The sequence below is a fragment of the Trachurus trachurus genome, assembly GCF_905171665.1.
Source record: "Trachurus trachurus genome assembly, chromosome: 17".
In the NCBI taxonomy this organism is placed as follows: Eukaryota; Metazoa; Chordata; class Actinopteri; order Carangiformes; family Carangidae; genus Trachurus; species Trachurus trachurus.
In genome coordinates, this window is record NC_139900.1 from 17,470,559 (window position 1) to 17,485,421 (window position 14,863).

A 14,863-nucleotide genomic window follows, 5' to 3' on the forward strand; every position below is an offset into this window, starting at 1 on the left:
TACTTCTTTGTACTGAGCAACCCTCTTGATCACAGCACTGACTTATGCCAGCTAATAACCTATTCTTCTCATCTTCTTGTATCATCATTGGTTTCCAGGTGTTCCAGCGTCGTCAGAACGGCCTCACAGACTTTTCCAGGAAGTGGAGTGACTATCGGGTTGGCTTTGGAAACCTGGAGGACGAGTTCTGGCTTGGTAAGACTCTCACTGTGAAATAATTAATCTGGATTTTTTTTTTTTTTTAAACACGCCGAGTGTGGTGTCAGACTGAGGAAAGCGTTTACCCCCAGTCCATCATAGCGTTTGTGCTCATTTCCAGCCAAAGAAGCACCGTGGCCAGGTTTCATGTCCAGCATCACTGAGTGAAACCATTTACCTTCATTACCGGAGTGAACACCAAACATGGCACCATTCAACTTGTCAGTTATCTGGTGATTTCATCCTTTAACTTACAGTATGTTTGAAACACACTTAAAGGAATCACTTACCAATACCAATCTCATACTGTATCTGTTGAATGAGAGGCTGGAGCCAACTGCTTTCTGTCTTATATTAGCACAGAAAAAAATGAACCAGTGTTAAACCTTTAGTCTGGTTCTAAGACTCTTCTTACCACCATGATGAGACTGCAGGAAGTCAATGCTATAAAAGCATCAGTGTGTCATTTCATGCCCTGGGGTTCTTTTGTACTTGGATTTCTTAGCTTGGCTGTTTCCATTCTTTTTGCTCAGCTAAGCTAACCAGCTGCAGGTTGAAGTTTCATATTTTAAGTGCGGACATGATAATGGTATCAATCCTGTCTTGGCAAGAAAATGAACATTCGCCAAAATATCAAACTATTCTTCAAAAGATGGATCAGAGGGTTGAACACTGAACAACACCAAACATTAAAATAATTTTTCTTAAAGAACCTGAAATGATACTGACTGACTCATCGGTGTGTTACATAATTCATAGGTAAGATCACATTCGCTGCAGCTTTACATCAAACACCTGTCGCCCAGCCCTGTGTATATCTATCAGCAGGATTTTATAGGCTACAGGCTGATATTGAGCTGCAATCCACCACCCATTTTCTTGGATCTATGTTCCAGATTTCGCTCTATCTGCACACCATCCCCATGATTGAAGTAGATTTAATAGGTGCAATCGATAGAGGGTCATAGCTTTCACTTGGTTTCAATTGATACAGTACATCTATTTTATGGGGGGGGAAATATTGCTCCAGTACCTTTTGCAGGCTGTAAAGCTTTTCTTGTAAGATTTTTCACTCTGTATGAAGATGGAGAATCATGCTGCGAGACCTTTTATTTTGCTCATCTCATCTCTCCGCACTTGACTTCACAAAGTCTATCCGATTCATTACTGGATTCTTTGAATGCTCATCTCTCCCTGAAATGACTTGGTAATTGTGTCTGATTCAAAGACGAAACAACAGAACATCCACACTGTTTTGATGGACTGCTAAATATTTTTTCTCCTCCCCTCCAAATCTCATTATGAAACAATAATTATATTCATTAGAAAATGTGCAAATGAGTCATGTTTCTTCATGGGCCAGTTTTTGTCTTATTGTTTTGGTGTCGATGATTAAAGGAAAATATTACATGAATTTTTCATCTAGTGAACCAGGACCTTGAGAAGAATGTTTTTGAACTTTTTGATTAAAGAAATTAAATAACACGGGGGGGAAATGTTATGGCATTGCATTATCACCACATTATGACAGAGGGGAAGGCTGTTACTTTGCAGCTGACACATATTGGATCCTAGCGCAAGATAGCTGTGGAACACTGTGGTCCATTAGTGAGAAAGCTCACTGGTGAAGGCATGAAGAGATTTTTAGCTCCAACCCGTCATGAACTGTGGCTGACCATAAAATACAATCCACTACAGTCGCCTTATGTTGAGGCTGTGTCACATTTGTTGCCTCACAGGTTGTTACACCTCCAGATGGTCCGACCGTCCGTCTGTTTGTTCTGTTCTTATGAATACAACAGAAACTCCCTGGGCAGCATTTCCTCATGTTTGGTACAAACATTTACTCTGACTCAGGGATGAACTGACTAGAACTTACTGTAATGGCCAGTTATTACACATTTTAAAACAAATGTCTAACTATTATAAATATTATAATTATGCCAAGTGCAAAGTGGCAATTCTTGATTTTAAAGCTGTAGTTGTATTGTAGAGTTGACTAATGTTCAAAGGCCATTTGAAATAAAGTCTTTATCATTTTATGACAACAAGCCTACAACAGTCAGATTGCTCTCTGCTGGTTTGAATTAATAATTCATATATTTCAACAGAAAATCGCAGAAAATGACTCAGTGAAGCACAATAACAATATTGGCATACACTATTCAGGAAAGAAATTATTTTTCTGCTGTCTGTATTAAGTATAGTGAGTGAGTTATGTACGTATATGTTGAAGCTGCTTCGGACTGAGGACGCTATGTAAAACACATCCCAGCACAGATCAGCCTCTACAGGGAGAGTTTTAATGGATGTGTCCGTACAATATGATCTAAAGACACGCAACAATATGTAGGTCAGCGAGTACAACATTTCATCTGCCCTGTTTCTACTTCAGCTGAATCAGCAGTAATCTGCCCCCTCACAAATTCTGAGCCTACACCAGTCGAGGGCACCTCCATCTCCAGGGCCCTTTTTCACTTTTTTGGTGACCCCCAAGGATGCACTTGCCCCCCCTCTCTTCGTCCTTCTTCCCTGTTCTGTACTCTGTCCTCACAGTGCATTAAAGCAGCTTAATGTAACCTCAGGGTGCAAAGCATCAAGAGCTACAGTTTGCTCCTGAGAAAGCTTCTCCCCGTGATGCCAGATTGAAGATAACGCACCAGCAGGGAACAGGTTAGCCTCAGCAGACAGTGCAAAATGTCAAGACTATTGTATTGGACTGGCCTGTTAGTCTGCTGGTATGGTGGTTAGTATGATTTTATCACTTTGCATCAATTGGTGACAGTCATCTGCAACTTTCCAATTTAAGACTATGGTCAGTTGTTTGTGTGCTCTGGCCAGTTTGTTTCACCTGGATGTTGTTTTTCTCCCCCTGTTCTTCAACCAGAAAAAAAAGTAGTGGATCAAAATACATCATGTGAAAAGGTTCAGTCTGCTCATGTGTTAGATCTGTCTGAAGCAGGAGCCAGCAAATGAAACTGAGTGATTGTCCTAAAGATGTAATATACCCACATTTAAAGACACACAATGTGCTTTGTGTGTTAATTCAGGTCAGATGTCACTTAATTTTATGGTGCCAACAACTAATATATTTTTACTCATCTGCATCCGAGTATCCAAAGTGCCACTGGGTACAGGAGCCATTTAGCCCAAACTTGCAGAGTCATAGCTGTCTAAACAAGTTTGTTTGGTGGTTGTTGAAGTGCAGTTGTTGTGTTCAACTCTGCCCAAATAAATCATAGTCAGAGGAAGAACAAACCTGATTCAATCAGACTGAACAATGTAGGTTTGAAAACAACCTCAGAAAGAGTTACGCTGCTCAGTGCAGCTTATTATCAGGAGCCCTGCTTTTCTTTTGCTGTGACAATTTATCAATGAATTAATGACTGATTACACTGAAGTTAAGTGACTTTGGTTGCCATGTTGACATTAGCAATAATGAACTCATTGATTAAATAACCACGATACCCTGATAAACTCCCTTCATATTTAAATGAGTCTCTTCCAGAGTGGTAGATGACTCACAGCATTGTTTTTGTTCCTTCCTGTTTATTGATCTTGAAGTTAAAAAAATGTGAAATTCATGTCCCATGATGATGCAGAAAACACTGAGTGTGTACTTTAACTCTTTACAGGGTAAAATGTATCGTCCTTGTACAGTGTAAATGGTGTTGTACAGCTGGTCAGTACCATTTCAAACCATTTCACCTTCACTCCTCTCCAGATTAGGTCAGTGTCGTGGCCCTGGAGACCCATTTTAGTGAACATTTAGCAAATCACCACCTCTACACACAGAGCAGCAATATAGGTGACGGTATAGAGCCATAAACATCACTATTAAAACCGCTCAGACTGAAAAGAAGATACAATTAACTGGCTAGCAGTAAAGAATATAGAAATTAAGCTTTAATTAATACCTGCTACACAGAATGACTGTTTTTATTGCTGCTTGAGGGCAATCTATTCTCCATCCTCACTGACCTCGGCCAGTTTCATGCTGAACACAGTGTCAGTTTGAAGATGTAATAACAGGGAGAGACCAGGGTGGCTGTGATCATTAACCGATTGCCTTTCTTTTTCCTTTTTTTTTTTAAACCCCCCCGCCCTTTTCTTTCTGTGTAAGTGTGAGAGCAATACTGGTAATAAAATGTGACGAGATGGTAATATTAGTAGTATAATAGGACAAGAGCGCAGTAGTGTGTCAAAATTAAATTTTAATCGCTGCAGTTCAGAATAGAGCAGTCTGATCCTGTAAAACCGTTGAAGGGAAAAAACAGTAAAACATTATTGGTGCGAGATTAATTGCTGATAATTCAGTGCTGTGATACAATGGAAGTTATAGATGACCAAGTGTTAAACACAGTTTTATTACAACAATTGCTTTTTCTCTGTCACCTTAAGTGCCTGTGGGTTGTAACATAGATTGTATCTGCTTTTCATTGACATTTTACTGCAGACTTGGTTTCCCCTGCTCTCCCAGATTTTTTGCTTTCTATTCCTTATCGGTGAAGGGGTGGGATTTTTTTTTTCTACAGAGATTTTCCCCGGGTTCAGAAAAAGTGCACATGTGACATTTTTTGGTGGAGGTTAAGCAGAGAGGGAAGCTGTCTTCCAAATGGGTGCTTGTTGTAATCTGATAGTGAACGCAGTTCCAATCTCTCAGGTCGGTGTGGGGCCTTATCGCCTGTCTGAGTTCAAACAAGCCCCGTATCTGCTACCTTGGAGATAGAGAGCAAAGCCACATATCTCATAAAGTTGCAACATGTGGCATTTGCAGGGGTGCTGGTGGTGACAGTGCCCACCTCTCTTGACAATGACAATCATCCGCATCCACACAACCAGCTGACAAAGACGTCTGACATAGTGCTTATCAGGATTTAAACCTTTAACCCGCAAAGCTGTTGGTGGGAACAAATTTCGTTTCACAAGGGAGGAAAAATCTAGGAGTGAGTATGGATGGGAGACCTGTCACAAAAATCAATACGTTTCATATACCTGATAAAATGGTTTTATTTACTCTCTGACCTCTGTTAATCTAATATTCTCTCATTTATTTGTCATGAAGACAGTCCTACATCTTTTATTCTTCCTTAGATTTCCTCTGGTTTTACATTAAAGAGGATTTTTTTTGTTTTTGCTTCGTAGAAGAGAGGGAGCCCTGCTGTACAGATTAAACTGCAGTGAGAAAAAATGTGATTTTGGGTTCATATGAAAAAATATAATAACTGGCCTCCTGTGTGAAATGTGTTTGATTTGTATAATTTAATGTCGTAAGTGATGCAGGGTTTTAATGTATCATTCATTTTCACATTAAGTGTTTCTCACCAAAACACAGTGTGTATCCTCTAGACCTCAGCGACCCGTCAGCCACATTTCATGTTGTTGGTTGTTTGCGTTCATTGTCAGACACATTACTGTAAATGTCATTTCAAAATGACATGGTTGAAATGGCACACACCTACAGTATGTTAGTTGCTATTATCAGCAAATAGATAATACTTTGCCTTACCTCCAACCAGATATTTGATAGACAAGTTACATGCACAACAACAGGATTATTGGTTATTTTCTTCTTTGGAACAAATCTGCCATTTAAAAGTGCGTGTGTCCTATGGAAATAGTCTGATTAAGACTGGCAAATGAAAGAACACTGAAGAGATACAGTATAGTCTTACCAGCATGGGTTTGAAGTTTTTACATATTAAATAAGTATTTTTTTTCTTTTCACGTTCCTTTTTACACAACAAGTCCTTTTACTAACATTTTGTCAAGTTTGTGTATAAGCTACTTTAGGTTAATGTTTTTTTTCTAATATAGTTTAGGTTAATAGTGAATTTCTTGTTTCAAATATCTGATATGTCGCCAGTTTAAAATTTTTGAAGAAGTGTCACCTCAAGGACCCAGACTTCATTACACAGCTTCATTGTTCTCCAAGCAGAGCTCCACATGATACCTAGACAAATTGTATCCCATCTTTCTTTAGTTAATAAATGAGGTTGCCAGGTGGTCTAATTTGGAAGATAAACGTTGTGTTTACCCAGCAGGTATAATTGTGTCACCATTTGGTTTGTCTTTCTGGAGTCTCTGTACAATGCAGCAGCCCCACAATGCCGTACAAAGTCCTGTGTTTTGTCTCCCTGCAGGTCTGGACAACATTCAGAAGATTGCTGCTCAGGGCCGCTACGAGCTGAGGATTGACATGAGGGATGGGCAGGAGTCTGTCTATGCCAATTATGACAAATTCTCTATTGGAGACGCAAGAAACCTCTACAAGCTCAGGATAGGAGAGTACAATGGCACCGCTGGTACGTGGCAGGAATATTTGGCATGCTGCATTTCATATAGCTCTGTGGATGAAAACCTCTAGTGAGGACATCAATATTAAAAGCTTTTTCTATATAAACTCATATGGAATGGAATGGAAATGGTTTACAACATTTACAACGTATTTTTTTCCCACCCTTTAAATGAAAATGCTCTCTCCATCCCTCCTCTGCCATCTGCCATTTTCTCCTCCTGCCTCCTTTCCCCTCCATCTTTTCTTTTCCCTTGATGTCTGAGAAGCGCCTCGACACTCCTCCACATTTTCACTCGTCCTCGCTCTCCACGCATCTCCCAGTCTGTCAACATGACCATATGCTAGAATTACCTGTCAGCCCCTCATGTTTATAATTCTCTCTTCTCTCAGCCTAAATAAATTCACAGAGCCTGCAACAGGACTTCCTTCCTTTCCCTCCCTCCCTCCCTCCCTCCCTCTCCTCTCATCTCTCCATCTCCCTCCTGCCTCGCTGATCATTTCTGTCCCCTCATCACACCCCTATTCACTGCAACCATACGCCAATGTTGCCTGGCATAATGATGTTTAACGGCTCTCATCCTCCCCCCTTTGTCTCTCTCTCTCTCCCTCTCTCTCCTCTGATCCCAGGTGATTCTCTGAGCTACCACCAGGGCCGGCCCTTCTCTACAAAAGACAGAGACAATGACATTGCTGTCACTAACTGTGCCTTGTCTTACAAAGGAGCCTGGTGGTACAAGAACTGCCACCGGGCCAACCTCAACGGCAAATACGGCGAATCCAGACACAGTCAGGTCAGTTATACAATTATCAGTCAAATGAGAAAAAGTTAATCTGCACTGGATTAAGACAAACATCTCTCTGGGTTTAATTTTGGAGGATTGTTGTAGTTGATGTAGTTCTTGTGGCATTTATCCAGGATAGATAGCTAAATTGGTTTGGAATATTCATCATCACCATATAAACTGGGTCTGCTGTTAATCATTTCTATTGCTTATTCAAACAATTAGTTTTTGTGAAGTTGGAAAATAGTTTGGACTGGTTGGGCAAACTCCCATGCGCCCTCAAGCACCCTGCGGAGGGTGTAGAGCTGGTCCAGCGTTCCACGGCCAGGGCGAAAACCGCATTGTTCCTCCTGAATCTGAGGTTCGACTATCAGCCGCATTCTCCTCCCCAGCACCCTGGAATAGACTTTCCCCGGGAGGCTGAGGAGTGTGATCTGGAGAAGGCTTTCGACCGTGTCCCACGTGGCATCCTTTGGGAGGTGCTCCGAGAGTATGGGATCGGAGGCCCTCTGCTGAGGGCTGTACGGTCCCTGTACGACCGGAGCAGGAGCTTGGTTCGCATGGCCGGCAGTAAGTCAGACCTGTTCCCGGTGCGTGTTGGACTCCGGCAGGGCTGCCCTTTGTCACCGGTTCTGTTCATTATTTTTATGGACAGAATTTCTAGGCGCAGCCAAGTGCCGGAGGGGGTACGGTTCGGGAGCCACTTGATTTCATCTCTGCTTTTTGCGGATGATGTGGTCTTGTTGGCTCCCTCGAGCCAGGACCTTCAGCATGCACTGGGGCGGTTTGCAGCCGAGTGTGAAGCAGCTGGGATGAGAATCAGCACCTCTAAGTCCGAGGCCATGGTTCTCGACCGGAAAAAGGTGGCTTGCACCCTCCAGGTCGGGGGAGAGTTCCTACCTCAGGTGGAGGAGTTTAAGTATCTTGGGGTCTTGTTCACGAGTGAGGGGAGAACGGAGCGTGAGATTGACAGGCGGATCGGTGCGGCGGCCGCAGTAATGCGGTCATTGTATCGGTCCGTCGTGGTGAAGAAGGAGCTGAGCCGAAAGGCAAAGCTCTCGATTTACCGGTCGATCTACGTTCCCACCCTCACCTATGGTCATGAACTCTGGGTCATGACCGAAAGGACAGGATCCCGGATACAAGCGGCCGAAATGAGTTTCCTCCGCAGGGTGGCGGGGCGCTCCCTTAGAGATAGGGTGAGGAGCTCTGTCACCCGGGAGGAGCTCGGAGTAGAGCCGCTGCTCCTCCACATCGAGAGGAGTCAGCTGAGGTGGCTCGGGCACCTGTATAGGATGCCCCCTGGACGCCTCCCTCGTGAGGTGTTCCGGGCATGTCCCACCGGGAGGAGGCCCCGAGGAAGACCCAGGACACGCTGGGGTGACTACGTCACTCGGCTGGCCTGGGAACGCCTTGGGGTCCCCCCGGAAGAGCTGGAGGAAGTGTCCGGGGAGAGGGAAGTCTGGGGATCCCTGCTCCGACTGCTGCCCCCGCGACCCGGACTCGGATAAGCGGCGGACAATGGATGGATGGATGGATGGATGGATGGATGGATGGATGGATGGATGGATGGATGGATGGATGGATGGATGGATGGATGGATGGATGGATGGATGGATGGATGGATGGAAAATAGTTTGGTAAAAGTCCAGACAAAAGTCTAAAGGTTAGAGGTTTTGTGCACCACAAACAAAAACTCAATACACCCCCATTATTGTAATTTGGTGGCAACAGCACTTACTTACACTGTTGTTTATATTTTTGCCATTTCAGTGAGCCACCCCTTTTATCCATTGCGATCATTGGCATTTTGTGAACGATTAGCACACTGTGATTAAAGGTTAAAAGCTGTCATTTTGAAAGGTTTGTAAATTAAATGTCTTGGAACATGCAACCAACATCCATTAAGATACTAATTACACTGGAGGAGCTCTGCTGAAAGGTCGAAATTTTAAGGACCCAAACTGCTACACCGATTTGAAGAATGATGCGTCTTAACATTGATCGTTTAAAAGAGCCTGAGCCATCTGTTTATTTCCAGAGGACCAGTGAAGTCACATTCAGGTCATGAAAAATATTTTGAAATAAAAGGGCAGAGTTTATTCAAAACATGAAAGGAGCCCTGCTCTCCCACTGAAATGGACTTCTTTTTGTTCAGTACAGGTGAGGCGGGAGCGAGCGTTGAGGGCTCATCCATAATGTGTGAAGCAGCTCTCTGTCTCTGCTTGGTGCTGAAATGGCTCATAAAAGACAGTGAGGTGTTGTGTGAAGCTGTGATTAGGCCAAACTACAAAGGCTTTGTAGCATCACTGCTTCTCTTGCTGTGCTCTGCACCTACCTTTCACTTTGTCTTTTGATGACATGAAATGAGTCTCGGTGGGAGCAGAGATGGACGGGTATGAGGACACGCAGAGAGAAACTGCCTGAAATCGGTGGGGTGAGGGGGATTAGATGGACAGGAGTGAGACTATAATTGCACTAAGTTCATAATTGTGGTGGCTCTTACGTCAGCCAGTCTTTAGACTCTATTATTTTACATTTTCTAGCCTTGTTCTATTTTGCAGCTTCTGAAATTGTACTTTCACTCTGACAGGGTATCAACTGGTATCACTGGAAAGGCCACGAGTTCTCTATTCCCTCCGTGGAGATGAAGATGAGGCCGTTCAACTTCCGTAGCATCAGCAGCAAGAGGAGGCGGTCTGCCCCTGTATAAACAAACCGCCTCCGCCCACCCCAGAGTCATGGATAAATGGAGTTCAGACAGTGTTTAGTAATGAGTTTCTGCTATCTGTGTGCCTCACTGACAGTGCAGGCATGTTTTAATGTAACAGTGCCAAGGCTCTTTAGTCAGTGAGGCTGCAAAGAGGAAAGTGGTTAAGACAAAAGTCTACTAATAATTTATTAATATTAATTTGTAAAAAAAAAAAAATTCAAGACATTAATAATAATATACTACCAACAATCAGAAGATGTTATAACCATGAATGTGGCCGTCTAAGTACAATAGCAGTGAAGGTGAAACAAAGGTCTGAACTCTGTTTATCTTTAGTCCTGCCCAGCTTTAGCTGTCTTTCCCTGCTGTACTTCTACCCAGAAGATAGAAGACACTATGTAATTTATTAAATACTTTGAATGACAATGGTTTTATTTGCTGTAAAAATGGAAAGGCAAACAAAGAAGCTTTTTTCTTCTTTAAGTCTGTGATTTGCCTTTCCCTGGGGTGCGAGGAAATGTGCTCAGAAAAGACCTCGGGAGTGCTAGAGCTAGCGTTATTTTAACCTTTACGAAATAACAACACTTTTAACGAAAAATATACTGTATATGCCCTTAAAACCCTTAACTGTAAGATATATATATTTTTATAACTGATATTGTGACAATAGGCCATCTATTTAATATGATTTGATGCCTTGGTTTTTTTTAAGCCTATATTAAGTTCATGTAGTCATAAATCATGATGACAAATACTGGACATAAGAGAAAAAAAATTAACATCCAAAAGCAAAAGTGAACATTCAACAATCATCACTAACAGAGCAGTGCACCAGCAACAGCTTCATCGCCATCTGTTTAACGTCTCTGTTTTACTGTTAATTACAGAGTCCTTTGTGTTAATTATTCAAGAATGAAAATAAATGTCACTATTTATTATTATTGGTAGCCACACTGAGACGGTATTTGCACTACGAGCGGGAAGACAGCAAAGCTATTGTTCATTCAATTCTGTTTAATTTCCTTAGTTGTGCATGGGTGTTTAATATTACTTTCAAGCAAATTACAGACACGTAACATCTATTTCACCCCTGTTGTAGTTGCTGTGTTTGCTTGCGGAGATGGTGCTGATAGATGTAACATTTAACCAAAGATGTGCGCATGATAAAAACTCTGATTTGTGGAGAGATGCCAGTCAAATTTCCCACCAAAGCCAGCGAAGCAGCTTTTTTCGTGTTTTAATAGACTCTCACTTTTCAGGGACTTCTATGGTAATCATGTCCCTAGGCATTACTTTATGCAATGTGAACACTAAATTCTATGCAAAAGAAAGTCGGGGTGGGTATAGTGCAGATTTTAGCCCGGCCTCTCCCCCACTGCTTGCTGTAATGAACTCGACAATGAAAGCAGAACAGTAGGTGGAGTGGAGCCAAGCCTTTGCTCTGTGCCCTTCTTTTACTTGCCTCACTTTTTAAGCTCCCTCATGAAACAACTAAATCAACAAACAGGGCAGAGAATGTATTCTTTTAGTAGGGCGGGCGTAATCTGCAGCATGCCCACCAAGCGTTTTGTTTTATTCAGTGTTCACACTGTTGCACGGAGCATTCAGTACCAGTCAGTTGACTGCAGTTTTCTGGAAACAGTTTTGTTTTCGCCTCCTGCCCACTTTACTTTGTGGGAGGAAAATTTGTCTCTGTGGAGTTTTAAGAAAAAGAAAAAACACACACACAACTGGCTAATTCTCCTGTCTAGCCTCTTACTATCAATATAAAAACTAAATGTATTGTCCAATATAATACTTTGAAATCAATATCACCATCGCTGCAAGCAACACTTTGGTCTCAATATATATTCAATATTCCAAATACTTATTATTTTCCTGCTTTGAAGAGTTGGAAATTTAATTCTTCTATATTTTTGTCAGGGTTCTTCTTCCATTCAGTTTTCTTGTTGAAGTGAACCTACAAATCTGGCTTGTATCATACAACTGTATATTTTTCGTTTGCGTTCTTGTCTTTATTAGAATTGAAAACAATAGTGACTCTCCCCTCTATAAACTACTACTAATATACTATTGTAGATATAGAGTTGAAGATACTGCGTCTTTTGATGTGTTTCCCCTTTAACTGCAAACTAATTCATAAAGCCCATTGAAGCATTTCCGCTTTAACCACTGTATTTTTAGTCAGTGTTGTGTTAAAGGACGGATGGAACCTACTGCATGTTGACTAAATTGCAACCATGAGCCTGATAGTGAATGTCATAGAAATATGTTTTAACCTGATTTGTACCGACATGTTTATTTGCAGATCTGGGTAAAAGTTGATCTTGAAACAGTTTGTGAAATACAGTAGATGGATAGATAACTGACAGTATCTGGTCTTGAAGCTGTTGTGGAAACAGCAAAATGTCTCAAAGGCAAAATGAAACCAACATAACCTGAAAATACAATTTCCAACAAGCTGTTTCAACACATGGCCTTTCCCAGGTCTGATTTATGTTTCAGTGTCAAAATGACTGTCTCAGAGCCTCTCACACAGTCCTTCTCCCACAGTGATTTATTGTAGACTAGGAAAATCTCTATGTACTTATTTCATTAACTACTTTAGATGAAGTTTGCCTCTCAGTGTATTTTTGTACAAGGAACAAAGGTCATGAAGCTTTGCAGAAAAGGAACCGAATGTTATTTGTATTGTGAGGGATTTCTCTCATGGCAAACTACTGTATAAGGTGCTCTTTAAACTTTCAAGAAGAAAGCTCATGTATTTATGTTTATTTTTCCAATTATTCTTCATCAGTTTAAACTGTTTAAGTCAGTGAGAAAATGACAAAAGGGAAGATGTTTGAGTCAAGTTGTCCTGCTGTAGAAAAGCCTCTGTCCTACCTTGAAAATCTATTTGTTTTATTTCTATTTTCCAATTTCTTTAATGAGTTCACATATTGCTTATGTCAAATGTTACATTACGTCAATAAGTGTATTAAAAAGTAATCTTACTTTTCATTGAGAGTTTCCGAATAACAAATCATTTGAAATTGAGTGAAAGCAATTATCTTGTCGCGGAAACAGTGTTCATAAAGAGCCTAGGTTATATTCTTCATATTGTGAATTAGTTGACATTATTCCTTCGAGCATCAGGTAAGTTCAATACAGGTCAATACAAGCCAACTGGTCAAGTACTGTCTTATCTTTTTGGAGGGGAGAGGGATGTTAAATTGGCTTTGTGTTTGTACCGTATGTTTTTTCATTATGTAAAATTCAGTCCATTCAATCAGCTGTACGACATCAGGTTTGAAAAGAGCTTCTCTGTTATTTAAACATAAAACTCTGTGTCAGTCACTGGAGCGCACTCAGACTAAGTTTGTTTCTGCCGAGCTTCTTTTCAGGAAACCTGTCCTCTTATTTATTTCACAGATGTTAATTTTCCAATCACCCTGTGACTGATGCGACATTGTAAAAAAGAAAAAAAAAAAAGAAAAATCGAGTTAATAATGACACCAGATCCTCTACTGTATCAAAATGGAAAAATGCTTTATTTCATGGGTTTACTTTTACAAGTTGATTAACTTCTATTACCACCATGTTTGGTGGGATTTGTTATCTAAGCCAGAGACTGTCGATGATTTGAAATCTCGCCATGGAAATGTAAATGTTGACAAAATGTGATCTTGACTGTTTGAAAAGCTCATATATACTGAAACTATGGATTTATTGTTGGATAACCTTGGATATTACTGTCAAATTTAGCTCTAGTTTGACTTAAACATGTACTATATAGTTCCTTTTTTATTACATTTTCTACATATTAATAAAATATTCAAATAGTCTGATTTGGTGTAATTTATTTCCCTTTTTGATTAGTGTGTCTGTATACATGCTTTTCAGTTTATAGTGAGATGTTGAGGCCTTTAAAGTTACTTAAAATGTGCTACAGCTCATTATCTCCTCTTTGAAGTGGATTACATCTTTAATGTAGAGTGAATGTTGAGCCTGTGTTGTGCTACAAGTGTCCAGGGGCCTCATTTATCATTGTGGATACACCTTTTTTTACGCCATTTTCCCCTTGTTTTGTGCGTACGCACTTTTCTCCGCCAAATTTGGGATCTATCAAGCCAAAACCTGACGGGGAAAAGTGCGGACATTTACACCCATTTTGACCCTGGCGTACGCCTTTTTTGAGGAACAGGAGGAATTGGCGACACCGTTGCTGAGTCAGAGAACTGCAGTGTGAGAGGGAGAGAGGAGCGGAGTACATTTAGAAGAGCACAGAGGATTTTTTTAAAGTAATTGTGGTAGTGGTGGACCGTTGATGCTGGCAATCCAACCCGCTCTATAATAACACTAGGCTTTATGTTAATTGATAAACAGAGCGCATTGTGGATTTTGCTTTTTTGATTAGGCTATATGTGACGTCCGACAAGGATCAAACCATCCAAGTTTAAAAACACACCGGCAGCAGCGCCCGTGATCTGCAGCTACTGAGACTGTTATTATTCTGTCACCTGAGTTAACGAGGTGCACGTGTGTTTGGAGCTGACGAGAGGAGAGAATAAAGAGCGAGACAACGCGGCCTGAGGAGGAACTGTGAAGGACTCAGCTGTAATGGAAAATGACCTAAACCGAGTCCAGTAGAGCTGTAACTGTGTAGTGGGAAGGCCTGCAAAGTAATGGTAACTATCGTCCTGCTTCCTACATTGTTTTAACATCTAGGTAAAAAAAAAAAAAAAAAAAAAAAGATTTTCTGGGAAAAACGGGCAGATTATATAAGATTCTTCTTCTTTCTGCTCCCTTTTGTTGAGATTTGGGAGGTTTTTGTTTTTATTGTAGCTTATTAAAATGCAAGATCATTTTTCTGACTGATTTATTGCCCGTGTA

The 14,863-nt window shown here is 41.1% G+C and overlaps 1 protein-coding gene across 1 annotated transcript in view; it reads left to right on the top strand.

Annotated features, from left to right (window-relative positions):
- tnr (tenascin R (restrictin, janusin)) overlaps nucleotides 1-9,991 on the top strand; it is a gene marked incomplete at both ends in the record, with an annotated part of 67,727 nt that extends 57,736 nt beyond the window's left edge. Inside the window, 4 exons of the mRNA XM_083991913.1 lie at nucleotides 99-195; nucleotides 6,342-6,503; nucleotides 7,124-7,287; nucleotides 9,872-9,991. Of these exons, the coding sequence (XP_083848039.1) occupies nucleotides 99-195; nucleotides 6,342-6,503; nucleotides 7,124-7,287; nucleotides 9,872-9,991 (543 nt within the window). The remainder of the gene's footprint in view (nucleotides 1-98; nucleotides 196-6,341; nucleotides 6,504-7,123; nucleotides 7,288-9,871) is intronic.
- Nucleotides 9,992-14,863: the final 4,872 nt, after the last annotated feature.